This window comes from Euleptes europaea, chromosome 1, assembly GCF_029931775.1.
Source record: "Euleptes europaea isolate rEulEur1 chromosome 1, rEulEur1.hap1, whole genome shotgun sequence".
Taxonomy (NCBI): domain Eukaryota; kingdom Metazoa; phylum Chordata; class Lepidosauria; order Squamata; family Sphaerodactylidae; genus Euleptes; species Euleptes europaea.
In genome coordinates, this window is record NC_079312.1 from 128,009,394 (window position 1) to 128,030,503 (window position 21,110).

Sequence of the window (21,110 nt, forward strand, 5' to 3'; positions counted from 1 at the left end):
GTACCTGGAGGTTGGCAAGCCTAGGGATTGGGGACATACTATCTCCAGCCCAGTCACGACACACATGCAAAAAATTAGATCTGTCTTGTAGCTCATCTAGAAACAGTCCACACTGGTACTCCTCAAAACTTCTTAAAGTTTTCCCTTGGCATATTCTCCAGTCCTGTGGGTGAGCTTCCATTGATGGTCTCTGGAATTCCTTGTCTGCATCCATCCATCTGAACTCCACCCCCAGCTCAAGTGTGGGCAGATTCAGCCCGCCAGTCAACCTGATAAATCTGTCTTCAGGAAAAACAGGGGCTTTATAATGTCTGCAAAGATCTGCCTGAGTTTTTGCAAAGGAAGCAGAAATGTGTCTGGGACTGTTCTTTCCTAATCCCACTCTGTGCCCACTGTGGGCAGGAGTGTCAAAATAACAGCCTTTTGTCCGAGTTTCTTTCACCGTGTCTTTCTCCAAAGTTCCCAGTTGACCAGCTTAATAGAGGGTGGGAAGAAAGCGAATGGCAGTATCAGGTATATCTCAGCACCGAGTAATATTGATTTGTTGCCAACAACAGGCTACTCTAAGGTGTGGCAACAAAATGAAAATGGGAAGTTTTTGGCCAATGTGTCATGGTGAGATGCATTTGTTCACTTCAGCTTGGAGTCAGATATGTCAGGTGGGTTCATAACTCTTTAATGCCCAATGGTTAGGAATTGCTATATTGTTTAAAACAGAAGTTTACTAGTTGGCAGACTTGGATTTTTCTTTCTGACTCTACACATTGCCCATCTTCAAAAGCACTGTGCGTGGGCAGTGCCAAGTTAGCCTTTGGGGCAGTTGGCAGGAGTGGAGCCTGACTCATTCAGCTAAGCGTGCCCACACAGCCCCAACTGGCAGCCCATTTTGCCCTGCCTGAGCCGTGAGAGTGAAGTAAAGACATGCCTGCCTTTGGCAACGATGCAATACCATGAGGGGAGGTAAATAAGAGTTCACACTGGGAACGTGGGCAAGGTGCACGTGGCCTTGAATTCCCCTCAGCAATCTGCGGGCAGAGGAGTACACGCCCCAACTGCCAATTTGATAGCACCTGGACACAGCTGATAGCTGGCGGTACTTGGCACCTGTTATCTACCAATAAACAACAGTACCTCATCAAGGAAGCCAGGAGTAATTATGCAGCAGAACATGGAGGGGAAACTGAGGCACAGGGATGGTGGCGTGTGGTGTTCTCCCCTTTTAAAAAACACCCACATACTGTGAAGCACTCCCTTGACCCAGAGGTACTTCCAGAAACCACATCTTCTGGCTGCTTCTGCAAACTTGTGAACCTTGATAAACAACTTTTAAAACATTCAAATTTTAGACCTGTAAAATTACATTAGAATGATCCTACAGATACACACTAAGGATGGTGTAGCTTGAGCTTCTGTTCAGAGACCAACTCTTCTAACACAGAACCTTGAGGAGAAACTGTAGACTCGGTGGCCGTAGGAGGTGGTAGCACATAGGACGCCACCCTGCTTCTCTGCAAGGAATGCTCTTCCCAGTGTTGTCATATATCTGGGGCCTCAGCTTTATTCAAAAAAGACAGAATGTAGGTTTGTAGAATGCATAATTTGGTAGCTTGCTGAGCATCTTAAATAAATTTAGTCTGTATCCTTAAAAAGAGCAAGTTCTCAAGAATGGTAAAATGCCCTTTAAAAGAATGTGAACAACATTTGCTAAAAGCTACAGATACCACATGTGGAATTGGCTGGGCTTTCCCGAGTTCATGTCTTTTGAACGATTTCCTGTCCTTCCTTGTGGGTAGCAGTCTGGCTAGTAGCAACACATTTTTGTGTTGTATTGGGAATGGGGTAGAAAACCAAGGCCCATTCAAAGGGAAGGGGCCGTGGCTCAGTGGCAGAGCCTCTGCTTGGCATGCAGAAGGTTCCAGGTCCAACCCCCTCCATCTCCCGGGACTAGGCAAGTAGGTGATGTGAAAGACCTCTGTCTGAGACCCTGGAGAGCCGCTGTTGGTCTGAGTAGACAATACTGACTTTGATGGACCAAGGGTCTGATTCAGTATGTGTTCAAAGTGGCCATTTAGTTAAGGTCCATTTCTTCATGGCTTCCTTCCCAGTCTTCATTGGGTTGGCCATTGGGGGAGGAACAGGTGGGTCCTCTCAAGCCAATCTGGCTAAAAGACTGTCAGTTGCTAGAACCTGCCCTGCTCTCTTCCAAAATTCACTGCACTGTATCCCTCCTAGGGTTGCCAGCCTCCAGGTGGTGGCTGGAGATCTGCCACTATTACAACTGATCCCCAGGTGGCTAGGGTTGCCAGCCTCCAGGTAGTCTGAAGGAAATATGCACAATATGCACCTGCGTGTTCACTTACTTGTAGATGTTATATGTGTTTCATAATATATGTTTGCATAGTTGCTTGTGTATTATTACTTTTGAGCTAGTACTATAGTTTCCTTGCCTCCAGGTAGTAGCTGGAGATCTCCTATTACAACTGATCTCCAGCCGATAGAGATCAGTTCACCTGGAGAAAATGGCTGCTTTGGCAATTGGACTCTAGGGCATTGAAGTCCCTCCCCAAACCCCACCCTCCTCAGGCTCCACCCCCAAAATCTCCTGCCGGTGGTGAAGAGGGGCCTGGCAACCCTAAAGGTGACAAATCAGTTCACCTGGAGAAAATGGCTGCTTTGGAAGGTGGACTGTATGGCCTTATACCTCACTGAAGCCCCCCTCCCCAAACCCTCCCCTCTCCAGGCTCCACCCCCAAAATCTCCAGGTAATTCCTAACCCAGACCTGGCAACCCTAATCCCTCCCCACATCTATGTCTTTTACAAAACATTACAGCTTATAAAGCATTTGCAAACAGAATGAAGTATATCAGTTGAGCGAAATTATGTACATGTGGCTAATTAATTCATTGCAAATTCTCGTTTTCTGAACTCAGAACTTTTTGCAGCATCCTGGGGCCTGCTAGGGTTCAAGTCCCTCTTTGCCACCAGTGGGAGGTTTTTGGGGCAGAGCCTGAGAAGGGCAGGGTTTGAGGAGGGGAGGGACTTCAATGCCATAGAGTCCAATTGCCAAAGCAACCATTTTCTCCAGGTGAACTGATCTCTATCGGCTGGAGATCAGGTTGGCAACCCTAGGGCCCGTAGATGTGAATTAAGGATGTCAATAAAGCCCCGGTTAGAATAATCCCAGAATAGCCCCCCTTACATTTTGTCCCAGATCATCCTCTCTCTTTTGCTGCCTCATTTCTTATCTCCTGTGTCACCATTTGGTAGCAACTCAAGGCTCATTTACCCTCTGAGCACTGGTGTGTGCTGAAAGAGCTGCATGTCAAGAGGCATCTTTCGTGTGCAGTCACACAGAATGCTTTGGGATCCTCGTTACATTCCTGGACTTGGGATGTGTATTAATATTTCCTTGGCTTTGAGCCTAGTGCTTTCTGACCAAGAAAGAATCTGGTCTGGAACGGTTTCAGAGCTGCACAATTGACTTTGGGAAGCTAGAGGCAATCAGCTGAGGCCTGTGACGTCCCCTTGAAAGGGCAGGCAACCACATCACAGGCCGCTGCTGGCCACTGGCCGGAACGTACACAACCCTCAGACTCGGCAGCAACTGCCCAGTGAGAGGCTTGCCTAGCGTTGTGGTCTTAGGAGGCGGTGCCACGCCTCTCAAATTGCAGCGTTGGAGGGAACAGTGTGCACAACAAAAGGCCCATGCCGTGGCTTCTTGACCCACACTCCAAAATATCTCCGTGGGAACCTGCTCTGCACAGCCAGGCCTAGCTCTGAGGCCATCACTAGCAGGGTGAAAGGAAGTTTGTCTAGGTTCTGTCTAAGGGGAATGTACAACACGTGCAGAAGGAAACCGCAAAGGCTTCCAACTGTAGGAAAAGTGCTTTTACATGAAGAAGGCAGATTCAAAGGAAACCATTGGCATAGCTATGAAGAATTCTGTGGCCGAAGGCTGTGTAGCCCAGAAGCCTCTCCTTTGCATCTCTCAACAACTGGGAACTGTCTTGGAACATGGAGGCTCAATTTAGCCATTTCGGCTCATTGCCATGGAGTTAGGGTTGGCAGTTCCGGGTTGGGAAATACCTGGAGGCCATTTATGCTTGGTCAGTTTTGATACTCGCTCAAAGCTCTTTTTTAACATGTGACTTTAAAAATGCCTATTCACGGTCCCGATGCAAAAAGAGAAATTCCACCCCGCTCCCCTGCTCCTTCGTTCCTGTTTGCATAGCCATTAGCATGTGCATAGCTAACGCGTCGCTGTTATTCTGCATAGTTCCTTCAGGGGATTCTTCGGAACGGGGGCAGAGCAAACACCAAAGGTCGCATTAAAGAGGCGCTTAAATAATGTGAAGCAGGTATGCAGCGGCTTCGCAGTCACTTCCGAAATGACGGTTCAGCAAGAAAAATTAAAAAAAGCATGCAGGGCAATTCAGCCTGAAACGCACTGCTAATTACCAAGCATAAATGGCTGGAGATTTTGGGGGCGGAGCCTGAGGAGGGCAGGGTTTGGAGAGGGGAGGGACTTCAATGCCATAGAGTCCAATTGCCAAAGCGGCCATTTTCGCCAGGTGAACTGATCTCTATCGACTGGAGATCAGTTGTAATAGCAGGAGATCTCCAGCTACCACATGAAGGTTGGCAACCCAATATGGCGGGGTCTATCTTCCACAAATTTGTCATGTCTACAATGCAGTCATTGCACCAAGCTTGGCAATTTTATTTTTTATTTTTTTTATTTATATCCTGCTCCTCCCCTGCAATGCCAGGTTCAGGACGGCTCACAACATATGACAACTCATTAAAACACACATTTCTGGTTAAAATCCAACATCTTAAACATTTCTAATGGTGCCCTGAATCATTTCAGTGGCGGGTGCCAGCCAAGTAAGAACAGAAACAATCCCAGCAAAGAGGGGTCAAGGCTAGGGTAAACATAATTGATAATATAACTAAAAAACAGCGGGGGGGGAGAGAGAAAGGGGGAGGGAGTCAGGCTTCCCTCATAACACAAGAATAAATTAGAAACTATGAAAACATTTCGTCTATTTTAACCAATTTTCTTTTCTTTGTCATTTGGTTTCTCAGTCCCTGAAGTGCACAGTACACACCACCTAAATACAAATACCCGTTTTTAAAATGCTAAACTTTGTTTACGGGGTGGTTTGCCAGTGCCTTCCCCTGTCATCTTCCCTTTACCCCCAGCAAGCTGGGTACTCATTTTACCGACTTTGGAAGGATGGAAGGCTGAGTCAACCCTGAGCCGGATACCTGAAACCAACTTTCGTTGGGATCGAACTCAGGCCATGAGCAGAGCTTGGACTGCAGTACTGCAGCTTACCACTCTGCGCCATGGGGATCCTGTGGCATCTTAAAGACTAACAAAAAGCATAAGATTTTGTAGACTAGAGCCCACTTCTTCAGATGTCTGGTACTCTTTAGGCTCTCTAGAAATTGTTAACCTAGTATTTTCCTTTTATTATGTATTTGTGGTATTGTTTTTAAATGTTTGTAATGGCCTAAGGCTATATGCAAATAAAACCATTCATTCTTTAGGCACCAGACCAAAATATTAATTTTACCTAAGCTTTTAGCTAAGGTTGTGATCTTTTTAATTATTTTTACACTCTGCTTCTAGCCTGAGGCCTTTTTGAGAATCAGTTAGGCTGCCAAGTGTTTTATGTGCTGGGCTTTTAGGTGCTTTTAAGTGTTTGAGGTTTTAACTGGATTGCCTGAGTATCTTGGTTTGTTGCAGGGTCTGGACCCTGGGTTTGTGTCTTTATTAGTTGGCTATTTGGGCTGCTAGCAAGAAGCTGTTTTAGGTTATGGGGCTGTCTCTAAGCAAGGAAAGGCCTGCCATCCAAGGTCTGTGAGAGAGAAAAAGTATAGTTATCTAGGATGGGCTGTAGATTATTGGTGATGTATTAGATTAATTTGAGCTGGGTGCTGCAGGTGGTGTTCTGTTGTTATCTTTTTAGGGTGTGGCTGTTTTTCAGTACCAGTTTAGCTTTGTGGATCTGTTTCTTCGCTTCGTTGGATGGGTACTATACCGGTAATTGTAAATCCTTCAAATGTGAGTTCCTGTCCAAGGATTGGAGCAAACGTGGCCGTAATATAGTCCTTGGCTGCAGACAGTGTGGTTTGTGGTGTGCTCAGGGAGGTAGCTGAAAGCATCCAGATATGTGTAGCAGTCAATGAATTTTCAGTATAAAGTGGTGCTTTATGTGTCCTTCATGATTGTGTTGATGGTGTACTGTAGGAAGTGGTGTTGAGCACTTCATTGTTTTCAGCTTTGGGTCTCTTGCAACAGCTTGTTTTTAACCCAGACTGTTTCAAACTGCAGAGATTTGGGGAATAGAATTTTCCTTACGTAAGTTCCTTCTATTTGGCATGCTTTCTGTGAGATGCTCTTTGCTGAAGATTTCTGGTTTGCAGCCCATAATGCTGGTATTGACATGTAAATACAGGAGCTGTAGACTCTCATTACCGCCGAGTTGAAATTCCTCCAGAATAAATATTCTTCAGACTCTTCAGCAGGGCTGTGTTTTTGAGAGTCGCTATTATTAGGAATCATATAGCATTCTTTACTGTGCAGTAGTGTATATTCTTTATCTTTTTCACAGAGAGCAAGGTTATTGCTATATTTTCTTTAAAAAAATTGCAGGTGTAAATGTTTTCCCCTCCACACACACACACACACAGAGAGAGAGACTTTTACAACATCTCTTTTGAGATAGGGTAAACTGGGCAAGAGCTCTTGCTGCATGATCGCCAGTAAGCTTTGGAGTTGAGTGGCCATTTGAATCCGGGTCTCCCCAGTCTAAATCTAATACTATAGTCTGAACCCTACGCGTCATTATTGCTCTGTAAAATTTTCATTTTACAGGTGGGGCAACTAAGACTGAGAGACCACCCAGTGAGTTTAAGACTGAGCAGGGCTTTGAATCCAGTTTTCCAAAAATCAAAACGCATCACTGCTATTCAGGGCATGTTTTGAAGGCGCACGATGCAGCAACTTTGGTGAAGCTAAGCAGGTCCTGATCTGCCACACTGCTTCGATGAAAGACCCTCTGGGAATCTTGTAACATGCTGCCTTGAGCTCTAAGGGAGAAGTAGAACATAAAAATAGAAAATAAATTAATCAGATAACGTGGTGAATCATACTGTAACTTTAGAACAGATAGCCTGCTTCTTAGTTTGAATCATGAAGTTCTGAAACCTGGAAACCGGTCTCCCTTCATCTTCCTCTCCTGCCAATTCCAGTGAAATCCTCCTGGTGAAAGAATGTGAAAACAAAGCCTTCTCCCCTAGTAGTTTTGAAAGGAAGAAACCACTGCCTCCCCCACCCTCGTCCCGCTGCTATCTCATATGTATGGAACAGAGTGAGAAGGAGTGGGAGATGGACAGAACTGAGCACAGAGGCCATGCTATTGTTGGGAGACCATGATGTCACCGTCCTTGGCGTTTCTTGGGCTCCTCATCTCTTGCAAAACAATGAAAGACAGATGGGAGCTAGTAGAAGGAAAGAAGGTGGGGAAGCAGTCTGACACAGAGACTTCAAAGTACCTTAACCCTTCTACCCACAAAGTACCCCTTTGTAGGTCAGGCCTTTCTGGCTGAGAAAAGATTGAGTAGGGTGCTACCTACATAACTATTCCAGATTACAAATTCAAGGAGGATGGATCTGTCAACACGTGCTAATTAACAAACCTGGCCATCGCCTTCATGCCCTGCTTGTGCCTTTCCAAAAGCATCTGGCTGGCTACTATTGGACTAGATAGGTCTTGATCTGGTCCAGCCAGGCAATTCTTAAGCTTTGGATCCAAGATCTGAGTAGAACGGATCCTCTGCAGCACTTTGTAAAATGCCTTCACCAGTTGCCACAAAAGTATGCAATTCCTGCTATGGGAGGCTCGCCATCTTGAATTGGCTCCCGTTTGACTCTACTTCTCCTTAAGGGGACTCCCCTGCTTCGTGGCTGTGATCTTTGTCTGTGCTAAAACCCCACTGTTTCTGTAAACCTTGAAAGCATGCTCAAATCTCCTGCACTTCCCGGTGGTGCAACCAAAGGGCGAGCTGCGTGGAACAGGTCTCGCAATCATTATGCTGCAACATCGTCAACTTGTTTGGTGTACAGCTCTATGTACCAGCGTGGTGTAGTGGTTAAGAGCAGTGGTTTGGAGCGGTGAACTCTGACCTGGAGAACCAAGTTTGATTCCCCACTCCTCCACATGAGCAGCGGAGGCTAATCTGGTGAACTGGATTTGTTTCCCCACTTCTCCATGTGAGCGGCGGAGGCTAATCTGGTGAACTGGATTTGTTTCCCTACACATGAAGCCAGCTGGGTGACCTTGGACTAGTCACACTCTCTTAGCCCCGCCTACCTCACAGGGTGTCTGTTGTGGGGAGGGGAAGGGAAGGTGATTGTAAGCCAGTTTGAGTCTCCCTTAAGCGGTAGAGAAAGTTGGCATTTAAAAACCAACTCTTCTTCTCCTACTACAAGAAACCGCATAGTGTATCACCATATCTCTTTCCCCAATACTCAACTAGAGCCATCATTAAATGGAATTTGTTGTGTTCTGAAGATGCCACTACTAGCTAAACAATAATTTAGGGGTAAAATAAAACACCACAACTAAAAACACCACAATGCTTCTGCCACCAGAGGGAGTTGTCACAATCTGCAGTGAGAATAATGCTTCCTTGAACTGGGGTGTATTGTCCCCGCAATGAGTGGCCATTCATTATTTAGCCCAGAAACAAAACTGGTTGATTCAGGGGCATATTGATTTCAGGCCAGACTATTTAGGCTTCATTTTGAGTTGGCTAACAGGGTGGCATGAGAAGCGGTGGCAGCAGAGAGTGTTATTTTTAAATCAATGAGCCTCTCACAGTTGCAGTTGTCCATCTCTCCTGGGTCTATTGTGTGAAGCTGCTTTTTTTTTAATGCTTCCAATGCCTCTGTGTCCATGGTGGGGTGGAGCCTTTGACAGGCAGCTGTGCGCTCTCTGTCTCCCTTCATTTCCTGGCCTTTTGGTGCCATGGTTCCTTTGGCTTGTCCTGAGAGTTCTTCCCAATCCCTGTGCACAATGAAAACAGGTGTGAGATTTCCAGTTGCCGGCTGGAAATATATGGCAACGAGAAGTGGGGACGAGGGGGTGGGGGGATTGTGCAATAAATAATCTCAGCATATTTTCCACTCCGACCAGTGCTAAACTTGTGTGTGGTTAATTGTCGCAAGTACTCATGCACCGAGGCAATGTATCTGAGCGCAGTTGGTTTCCTGCACACTGTTGCAGGAGCACACGAAGGCCCGCTTACAGTGTTTAGAAAGGCATTTTACATCAGGTTCTGTGCACATGGTTGACATTCATTCTGCTGCCCTGGCACATGGCACCACTGTGGGGGTACAGCCACATTAGCGCATGATTTTGTTTTTTTTATGTACCACCTTGAATGACAATGGCAGGACAAAATACAAACACAAGTTAGACATAGCTGTCACCTGTACCATCACAGACGCCAGAAAGATCCCATCACCACCCTAGTCTCTCATACACTATAGTGGTACCAGATATTTCTGAAGCAAAACTATTGGAAGTTATGACAGCAAACAATGGTTGCTACATCTGAGTGGCTAGTTCCTACAAACCCAATGCTACATTCCTTTATTTAAATGTACTATCCTCCCATGTAACCCTGAAGGTCTCAGGGTACCTTACAACAAACAGCATGAGTATCATAAAAATGCCCATAAAATATTATTAGGTTTCAAGTAGCATGTAAAAAATGCTGCTGATTCAGAACACTTTTGTTCCAATAGAATGATTTTTATGCTGCTGAGGACAAAGTATAAACTATAAAGGATAAAAATAAGAATGATAAAACTATTTATATGCTGGAAAATATATAACTATATAACTAATGATAAAAGCACCTAAGCACAAAGGGAAGCCCAGTAATATTTGGTTCTTGTAGGTTATCTGGGCTGTGTGACCGTGGTCTTGGTATTTTCTTTCCTGACGTTTCGCCAGCAGCTGTGGCAGGCATCTTCAGAGGAGTAACACTGAAGGACAGTGTCTCTCAGTGTCAAGTGTGTAGGAAGAGAAATATATAGTCAGAATACCACACCCTCATTAGCACATTATCTTGATACTTACAGGACAATGATTAGTACATTACCTTTGATACTTTTTGCAGGACAATGATTCAGCTCAAACCCAACCCCTTTCTGACTATATATTACTCTTCCTACACACTTGACACTGAGAGACACTGTCCTTCAGTGTTACTCCTCTGAAGATGCCTGCCACAGCTGCTGGCGAAACGTCAGGAAAGAAAATACCAAGACCACGGTCACACAGCCCGGATAACCTACAAGAACCAATGAACTCTGACAGTGAAAGCCTTCGACAATATCCAGTAATATTTATTTATTTTTGTAATTATATAATGTATCTAACTAGGGATTTCATTCTTTATATCTTTTAGATATAATGTATCTAACTAGGGATTTCATTCTTTTGAAATCCTTTTGCCTCTCCATTCCTATTCTTAAATCTCTCAATTTCTCTCTCTCTTTCTCTCTCTCATTATATAAGGTCCTAGGAGTCACTGGCACCTTTCTATCTTCAGATCCTCCCCACTAGACTCCCCCCCCTTTGTGATTTGGAACAAACCACTTCATCATTTTCTTCTGTCCCAATTTGCACATCAGTAAAAAGGAGGGCAGATTCTGTGTCTACTTTCCCTGAAAGGATTTGCATTTTTTTTCACTCATTAATTTATCAAAGAGTTTTTGAAAGCTTTGGTGTTAAGGTACTGGGTGGGGGGGGGTGAAGCCCCAGATACAACCAGTCCTTTCCGGACAGAAAAGACCACTGGTTGTGTCAACTCCCATTAGGAGCACTGACTTGACCAAACACCACAGCTGTTTTCAGGAGAGCAAACAGCATCGGTAGTTGAGTGGCCTTGTGCTGGTGCCACAGGCCCCACTAGGGTTGCCGGATCCCTCTTCGCTACCGGCAGGAGGTTTTTGGGGCGGAGCCTGAGGAGGGCAGGGTTTGGGGAGGGGAGGGACTTCTATGCCATAGAGTCCAATTGCCAAAGCAGCCATTTTCTCCAGGGGGACTGATCTCTATTGGCTGGAGATCAGTTGTAATAGCAGGAGATCTCCAGCTAGTACCTGGAGGTTGGCAACCCTAGGCCCCACCTTTGTCCTAAGTGCTGCCACTCTCCCTTTGCAAATGACCATGGCTATACTGAATAGCTGCTAATCAGCTGGGAATCTGTACAGTTTCCCTGGCACTTCATTTCTAGGCAGGGTACCCCTTTATTTTCTGACAGAGGTTCCTGATTGACAAACTTCTCTGTGGCTCTAAACCCTGCACCAGTTGAATTTCTGCATGTCTAAGACTAAGAAGAAAGGATGGCAAGTCCTGTATATGCTTCACAGCCTCCCCTGACTGAATGCAATAGCTGAAATAGTACCCACGGTATCCATACTTGCCCACCCCTTCCTAACTGCCCACTAGGCAGCTGATGGTCACAGGGCTCTTCCAGCCCTCTCTTCCCGTGGTCCCAAGCTCCATGTGGGGGCTGTGGCAGCTGTACTCCTTGCACAAGAAATAGATCTCCAGCACATGTCCCTTCTCCTGGAAGCCCCCTTTTCTTTGGCAGGGCTCCTTTGCCTCTGATTGCTGTGCACTAAGCAGAAATCCAGCAAAAACTTCTCTTCCCTGCCTTCCCATTATCCTTTTGGCCCGTTCTGTGTATTTATTTGCCGACAAAGTGACTGTTAGGATCAGGTTGTTTTTGTGTGTGCAAAATGACTGTTTCCCAAAATAAAACATACTTAACTTTTAGTATAGGGTTCCACTGCCTGGAATAAGCCCTTGTCTCTCTTAGCCGCGCTGGCTGTGTCTGCATGAGTAGTGGGCAAGGGGGTGGGGGACCGAGTGTCTACTTTGCCGCTTGGGGAGCAGAACCAATGAGAAAGGACATGCCAGTTTTACCCAGTTGAGTCCCTAGTGTATGAATGAATGCAGAGCACTTTGAAGATGAAAAAGTCCTTAAGAGACCTAATTATTCTGATTCCATTTAGACCTCCCTAGTTTCTGCTCTGCCAGGCTGACAGTGTCAGCTAAGTTTCGTCACGCGCACGGTGCAATCGGTTTCTTGAAAATGGTTTTGCGTTGATACACCTATTTACTAAACATTTTGATTAGCCCCAAGGAAAACCACAATGGCAGGGATTTTCTTCTCAGCTCATATTTGCATATGTCAATGAGCCCACCTCTCATTCATCCTTCCTTGTTTCTCCAACCCGGGGTGATATAGCTTCCCCTCTATGCAATACCTCCTTTATTTCTGCCAGCATCATCCGTACAACAGAAGCGGAGCAAGACAGAAGCTGAACACCAAAGGAGTGGAAGAAATTTGAATGCAAATCACACCTAATGCACAATAGTGAGCCTGGGAAAATCTTGCTGAAAGTTTATAACAGCTAATGAGGAGGAGGGATGTCAGGCGTCTGTTGTAGATGGCATAAAGGATGGCCTCTGGCCTTCCTTTATTACTCTGTGACGCTCTTCACTTCAACTCAGTCTCTGTTGCTAGGATTTGGGGTATGACTGCCTGGCTGCCATCTGTGCTCTCAATTTGATACCATAACCCTAAGATAGGCGTTCAAGAAACAACTACCTGAAAAAGGCAGGTACCTTTTCTCCTGGGACATCCCACCTCTATTATTGTAAAGCTGACAGTGCACATGACACACAACCCACTGGTCACACAGTCAATCCATCTGTTGTATGAATTAGCGGTAGACCTAGGTTTGCCAGGTCCTTCGCCCCCGGTGGAAGGTTTTTTGGGCAGAGCCTGAGGAGGGCGGGGTTTTGGGAGGGAAGGGACTTCAATGCCATAGAGTCCAATTGCCAAAGCAGCCATTTTCTCCAGGTGAACTGATCTCTATCAGCTGAAGATCAGTCGTAATAGCGGGAGATCTCCAGCTAGTACCTGGAGGTTGGCAACCCTAGGTACACCAGCCTGAGTTGAAAAGCCTGTGATGCAGATGGCCTGCAGGGATTGGAGGCACTGAATGAGTTCTAACTTCCTAAATAAGCCATGTACAGATGCGTCTTCATCTGTCTTGCCTACTTCACTGGCTGTGGTTATGAAGTTGCCTTGCTGAGTGGATCAGACCAAAGGTCAATCTAGTCCAGCTGAGAAGTTCCTAAACAGTGTGTGATGGTGATGGCTACCTTCTCTTTGCATCTAGGAATCAGAAGTAGACCTGCCCTAGAAGCATACACAGGGTTTGCTTTTAGCTCTCAGTGTGCTGAGTCTCTGTTTAATGATGTCCTCCATCGTATCTAATTCAAGCTGTGACCTGGATGGCCGAGGCTGGCCCGATCTTGTCAGATCTTGGAAACTAAGCGGGGTCTATTTGGTTGGAAAACCACCAGGAATTCCAGGGTTGCTATTCAGAGGAAGGCAAGGGCAAACCACCTCTGAAGGCCTCTTGCTTTGAAAACGACCCTATGGGGTCACCATAAGTCAACTGCAACTTGGAGGCACTTTACACACACACAGCTAATTCAGCCTTCTTCAGTTTCCTGCAGTTATTTTGCTCCCATTTGAACTTTCCCCTTTTCCCCCTCTGTCTCTCCTCCTTTGTCACACTCCTTTGCTCAGTTTCTACCATCTCTTGCTCTTTCGGTCTCATCTAACCATTCTTATTTGTTGGACTTGCACATCTCGAGCTTCAATCTTTTGCAAAACTAATGGGGGAAAGTACTTGAAAGGATATTGTGATGCACCAAGAATTGCTCCCTACCAACTGTGTTTAGAGTTGCAGCTTCAACAAGGTACTATCCTCACTCTTTGCAGGGAGCACAATGGATTACGGAATAGACTCAAGGGTGGTGTAGTGGGGTCACCCTCTGACAGTGTGATCTGTCTTACAGAGTTGTTGAGAGGATAAAATGGAGGAAGGGGGAAGCATGGATGTAACCCTGAGTTCTTTCCAAGAAGGAGGGGATAAAATGTGATAAATAAGAGGAAGAATCGTGCAAGCCAAGATGAATTTAAGACTGGAAGTTCAATAGTGGGTCAGGAGTGATGAACGAACACCATATTTTCAGTCCATCGCTTGCCTTGCTTGCTATGGCACTTCTGTTTACCCCCTGCCTGTTTTGGTATTCTGAAATGCAGGCCATGTGGATGAGGGATGGTTTGTTATTGCGTCTCATATTACATTGCAGAGTAGATCCTCACTGTCAGATTTCATTAGATACCTTAGTAAAGGGGGCTTGTTAAAAATAGGGTCAACCTGTTTTCAAATTCACATTCACTGATAGTGAAAATGGGGGCCTATTTTTGGCTTTTTTGCCACTGAAATGTTGTTTGTTCAGGTTTATTTACAATGGACTGTTGTGACATGGCACTGACCTTTTTTCGTCACCAATGTGTTATTGTGTCATAGCCTGCTTTTTCTTGATCTGCATGTCTAATAGCAGGCCATTTTTTTCTTGCATAGCAGCTGATTGGCACCTAGTATCACTAGGGTTGCCAGGTCCCTCTTTGCCACTGGCCGGAGGTTTTTGGGGAGGAGCCTGAGGAGGGTGGAGTTTGGGGAGGGGAGGGACTTCAATGCCATAGAGTTAGGGTTGCCAACCTCCAGGTAATAGCTGGAGATCTCCTGTTATTACAACTGATCCCCAGCTGATAGAAATCAGTTCACCTCGAGAAAATAGCTGCTTTGCCAATTGGACTGTATGGCATTGAAGACCCTCCCCTCCCCAAACCCCTTCCTCCTTAGGCTCCGCCCCAAAAATCACCCGCCAGTGGCAAAGAGGGACTTGGCAACCCTACATAAAGTCCAATTGCCAAAGCGGCCATTTTCTCCAGGTGAACTGATCTCTATCAGCTGGAAATCACTTGTAATAGCAGGAGATCTCCAGCTAGTACCTGGAGGTTGGCAACCTTAAATATCACATGATGAAGCCATTGCTAGCTATGGAGAGTAGTGGCTGCTGACTCAACAGTGGAAGCATTAACAGTGGCCTTTTATGCAGGGCGTTTCCCCACAGTCACCCCCGTCAACTGCTTCAGCGCTTCCTTTTGATTATGCATGCCTTTTCTGCCCGTCAGAGATCGTCCCCATGCTGTTTGCCTGCATTTTCCAGATTCTGGCTAAAACTGCATCTGGAAAACATGGGCAAAATGCGCAGGGAAAGCCAGGCGACCTCTGACGGGCAGAAAAGGCATGCATAATCAAAAGGAAGCCCCGAAGCAGTTGGTGGGGTAACCGTGGGGAAACATAAGGCAAGTGTGTACCTTCAATCCCAGCTGTGCACCTAGGCCTTTTTTGTTTTGTTTTGTGTATGCTACAAGGTGTACTAACATTTTCTGAAAAGTCATTTATAAGACTTTTGTAAACAGAAAGATGAACTATAAATAGGGTTGCTAACCTCCAGGTACTAGCTGGAGATCTCCTGCTATTACAACTGATCTCCAGCTGATAGAGATCAGTTCACCTGGAGAAAATGGCCGCTTTGGCAATAGGACTCTATGGCATTGAAGTCCCTCCCCTCCCCAAACCCTGCCCTCCTCAAGCTCCGCCCCAAAAACCTCCCGCCGGTGGCAAAGAGGGACCTGGCAACCCTAGCTATAAATGATGATTACTCTATATGCTGGGTCCCTTTGAATGGGCTTTCAGTATAAATATAAAAAGGACCCATTTTTCTCAACCCTAGTTAAAACTAGCAAAGTTTGTGCTTCCACTTTATAAATGTTCAGTTCTTATGTTGATTCCCTATTATTGTTGCCACTGAATTTTCAAATGAAACACTCCATTATTATTTGGGAGGGAAAGAATTTCATTGGTTTCATCCTGAAGGAGTTGAGATCTATGCAGACTAAGTAAAGCTTGCATAGATGGTTTACAAATATAGAAGAGCTCCTCTTCCTTAAGAGAGACATTCCATGCTATCAAGAAAATTGAGAGCTCGGAGGAGGTGGGCAAGGTGAAGGGAATGTCAGACAAATACAATTGCTATATTCATAACCTCTGGGCTCCCGCCACTCTCTCCCTGTGGAGCAAAAATGCCAACCATCTGGTCCGTGGGCTTTTCCCTGGCAGCGGGTAAGCTACTGAGAGGCGTAAGTAAAATGTCCCAGCTCTACAGTTTTCTGAGCACCAGACTTTATAAATGGGAGCTTTCCTGAAAGAGAGTCAACCAAAGGCACTGACCCAGTAGCCACGAGCAATGGGGACCAGGTTTTCTCCTGCTTGTTACATGGAAGTGGTGTGACTGGCGATTGAAAGGGAACTGGAGATGGAAGCGAATGAACAGCATGTTTACTGGGGAAAGCGGGAAATGAAGAAAGGGAAGCAAGTACCTGGCTGGTGCCCATGGAAAAAGGTGCCATAAAAGGCAACACTGAAGGAGCTGGAGAGAGGAAGAAGCTGAAGGGATGGGTCAAGCACTGGCCTGTGCACAGCAAGGTTAGTCCCAAGGTCTGGGGAGGGAGAGGGAGACCCGTTCCCCTGTGCAAAGAAGCAATCCGGGTAGGAAAGTCCAGAGTTGCTGCGCCTGCCAGCATCCTTTGTAAACATCCCATTTTGCTGGATAATCAAAGACGTGTCCCTAGAAGACTTATGAATATAACCAAAAATGAAAAGAAAAAACGTGTGCGTTGATTTTGCCTCCTTATTTACCCTTTCTTATCTAATATCCAAAAGCAAAACCAGCCTGCGTGATGGAAATCATTCCATCACAGTCCTGTTTCTTGCAATTAACCTTCAGTACATTTGTTCCAAAAGGCTATCAGAGACAGGATACTGTGCAAGGGGACCTTTATGCTGACCTATTCTAAGCAGTGGCTTTTCTGATGTCATTCACATTGTGTGCAGAGACAACGATCAAACATGGAATCTCCTATGGTTTGTTCCGAAAATGCTTCTGTTTCAGAGTCTTCATGGTAGAGAGTGTAGCGGTCAGTGCTGTGTAGGCAAATAGGTTTCTAGGTCTTGTATCTCACTAAGATATACGTTACCTTGCTTAACCCTGATGCCCCATAAGCAGTGATACAAGCTTTGAACTTTTCTAAGAAAAAATCTTTTTTATTGTAAATGCTTCAGAACATAAACAGAATGTGGGATCAGGTCACAAAGTACTTCAGTTACAAACATCATATCAAGTTAGTTACAAGTCAGTTACAGTTACATTGTATGTTTTTAGCAGATAAGCAGATCGTCTTGAGGTATAGAGCAGTATAAAGTACAATTCATTGTAAGCAACATAATTTCAAATATTTCATATCACATAAGCACACAGTTCAAACAGCTCTATTTGCAAAATAACTTAAAATAGGCTTAGCATATTACATATTGTACAATACACAGATCACAAATCTGTACATATATCACTTATCGCTGGGAAGGTCACTTACCAAGACCTCCAACGAGCCTCTATTCCAGACCCCTTATATACGTTCACTGCAGGAACCTTATCAGTGAATCACGTCATCCGTAACCTTCAACGCTATCTAGACTAGATAAGGAATCTAATCTTTAAGGCCAGGTGTCTAATAATCTCTAAGGCTGGCGTCTTCTTAAGATATCTGTGTAGCAAGAGATCCTGTAATTATCATTCCTAGCAAACATTGTAATTTAAAGTAGCTATTCTATATGGTTCCTGTCTGTATGAGCCAGTAATACTCTCCGCCCACAACAAGAGAGTTGCAGATTCAGTTCTGGTTGCAGCTAATATTGAACATATTATCTAAAAAGGCTCTATATGAACTATGTAGATTCCACTATCTGTCACTATCCTGATCTGACCCTCTTCTCCCTTCTGCCTTTTCTAGAACTCTTGGGATCAACAAAACGGCTGAATGTGAACTACCAGGATGTGGATGGGTAAGTACTAGTCTAGTAAGGGTGTGCTGATGAAGTGGAAATAATGATGATGAGCATACTAACTGATCAAGGCACAAAGTGTTTACAGTGATTAGACTGACCCTCCCCTTCTGTATTGTGTTTGTAGCTAGGGTTCCCATATGCTTGGTTATGGCAGACAATTGCCCGCCAATTAACTAGGCTACCCGCCGCCCCTCAGCTGGTCGGCAGGCAGAAGCAGACCAGTTGGGGGACAATCCCTACGTAAGACGCAATGACGTCACTCTTGGTTTTACCCCGGAAATGCTGAAATCGTGACAGGGACGCTCTAGCACACCCCCCCCCCCATGGAAACCATAGAGTTTTGGGAGGAATTTGCTAGAGCGTCCCGCATGATGCTGGTGCTTCCAGGGTAAACCCAGTAGTGACGTCACTGCGTCGTGCATGCGCGGGTCCCCGCCCCCAGCCCCAGCCAGTGGCATGGAGGGACCTGCCAACCCTATTTGTAGCCCATGGTTCAGTCATTTGCTCTGCACGTGACTTTGGGCCAGTCGTTCCATGACAGAACTCCAAAGCCAAGAGTGTAGAACAGAGCCCAATCATAGAAGTGCCTAAAAGCATATGTTTCATTGGAATGGTTGAGTGGCACCTTCCAGAAATGAGTGACTTAAGGACTAAAGCTGTAGACACTTAGCTAGGTATGCAATTGCTCCTTACCTGCAGCTGGGAAAAATATGTTTTGCTAACCTAAGTCTTGGGAAAGTACAGCAGCTTCCTTGAACACTGACAAGCAATCACAATGGATTAAGGTCATAGCATGCATTAAAATTTAGCTTATGCTGCTTTGTGTTTGCTATAAATCCTACATTTCTGTGCTTAACACTGCTGATGTGTCTCGTCTCCAGGCTTAGAAGTATGCACAGCAAATTTTCTCCCAACCTCATCTGCTTCCCCAAGTCAATGATTCTAACAGAGATATTGCATCTAACTCCCACAGATTTTTCAAAAGGATGTTGAGGTGAATGAAGCTTTGTCAAAACTCAGTCATATGACAGAGTCCTGGTGGTAAGGGTAAAAGCAAGCCAAGCATTGGACTGTGAGTCAAGATGCAGTCTGAGATAAGCATCTATACAAAGGGCCTGTCCAATAAATGTGGTCTAGGAGCTTGCCAAGATCTTATAGCCAGAAGTTTCCATCCACGCTCCATCTCGCAAACTTGAAACAAGCAAAGCACAGAACAATTAGGTAGAGAAGAACAAGGCGTGAAATCAAGATGTAGAGATAATGGCCACCAAGGAGAGCAAGCAGCTAGGTGTTTGCTCAGCTTGGAAAAGCAAATGTTGACAGAGCGAGCAAAAGGTCATCGAGTTACAATGACAAAACAGTCGTGGATTATTTTTAAGGTAGCTGTGGGAGGCATTTTATGCTGTTGTTCACTGAGGGGTATCTCAAGAAGACCTCTTGAGTCCGTGGATTGTTCCAGTGCAAGGTTTTAAGGACCTGACTGCTAGTTCTGGAGTTGTCCCTTTGAAAAAACTGCACTTCCGCTATAAAAACTGAATGGATATCCAGGATACCATCTATCTATCTATCTATCTATCTATCTATCTATCTATCTATCTATCTATCTATCTATCTATCTATCTATCTATCTATCTATCTATCTATCTTCTATCATCTATCTATCTAGTACTGCTCATACAGCTATAGCCTTGAGCAGAAAATAAAGGAATAAAAAATGCCTTACTTAGTGTTGTAGGAGCCGGGGGTTCAGGGTCCCGGGTCCTCCGCTCCTCTGCCGCCCGCACTGGTCGAGCCCAAGGAGCCTCCTCGGCCTCAGACCAGTCGGAGGGAGAGTCCGAGTCAACTTCTCCCTCCGATGTAGCCAGAGTCCCGCTGCTGTTAACCTTCAGCAAGGAGCCCTCTGACTGCTCTCCTCCCCGGCCTCCGCTCCAGTGGCCTTTATAAAGGCCAGGCTCCGCCCTTTCCTTCCCCGTTTGAGGTTGTTGGTAAGAGCCGCTGCATCATCTCCTGGAAGCACGGAGCATCCCGCCCGATTAAGGCCTGATAGGGCAGCTGCTGTACCCGTGCCATAAGGATCTCGAAGTCCTGCTGTTCCCACTGTACCCGCACTTTCACCACTGGTAGCTGTTCCACGTGTTGATGGAAACAGGCGACGGAGGCTATGTGCACAATAGGCACATCTGGAGGCAGCAATGAGCTGAGGATCATGGATATGGAAGATCCGCTATCGACAAGGGCTTGGACTGGAGTGTTGTCCATCTGTAACTCGACCAGCAACGGATCAGGGCGTCTACCCCAGGCATCTGCCTGCATGGTCTGCTCCCATCCGAGGTCACATTCCATCAGCGGGCACTCGCGCCGGAAATGACCCCATTGGCCGCACGTATAGCAGGGACCCTTGCTGGTGGTATCGAGGGTGCTTCCTTCTTTCTTCAGGCCCATCCGGGGCCCCTCTATTGGGGCGTTTCCTGGGGTGGAGCTGATCTGCGATGGAGTCCCCCTGAATCGGGGGCCCCCGCCTGGCAATAACCGCGGGAGGAGGCGAGCCCGTCCTCCCCGGTTTCCCATCCCGGTCGGGGCTCGATACTCCCCTTTGTGGGGTTCTCCCCTCGTGTCCAGTGCACAGACGTTGTCTAGTAGCGTCATTGCTTCCTCCAAAGTCTTGGGCTTGTTGCAGATCAGCCACTCCTGGGCCCGATGAGGCACCACTCGTACTAGTTGCTCCAACACCATGCGTTCTACCACTGCGTGACTATTCAGAACTTCCGGTTGCAACCACCGATCAGCCATGTCCTTTAAGGCTGTCACAAAGGCCCTGGGTGGTTCCCCCTTCTTCCAGGCCATCTGTCGAAACCTCTGTCGGTAGGTTTCGTCAGAGATTGCATATCTAGCCAAAACAGCCGCTTTTAATTTTCCATAATCAGCACTATCGGCTTTGGGGAGGGATCTCAAGGCAATTTGAGCGGGTCCGGTCAAATGTGGCCCAATGATAAACAACCAGCGATCCTTAGGCCACCCCGAGGCTTCAGCTGTGCGCTCAAATGCCTCGAGGTAGCCGTCGATATCATCATCTGGGCCTAATTTTGAGAGGGGGATGGGAGGCACCCTTGGGTTGCTTCCCCCTGTTCCATCTCCCATCCCACCTCTAGTACCTTCTAACGTCTTACACACGTCTCGCAA

General features: G+C 46.1%; 1 protein-coding gene across 1 annotated transcript in view; it reads left to right on the forward strand.

Annotated features, from left to right (window-relative positions):
- The window catches only part of CASKIN2 (CASK interacting protein 2), a 119,272-nt gene that overhangs the window by 48,376 nt on the left and 49,786 nt on the right, over positions 1 to 21,110 (forward strand). Inside the window, exon 2 of the mRNA XM_056863891.1 lies at positions 17,876 to 17,927. Coding sequence (XP_056719869.1) covers positions 17,876 to 17,927 — 52 coding nt within the window. The remainder of the gene's footprint in view (positions 1 to 17,875; positions 17,928 to 21,110) is intronic.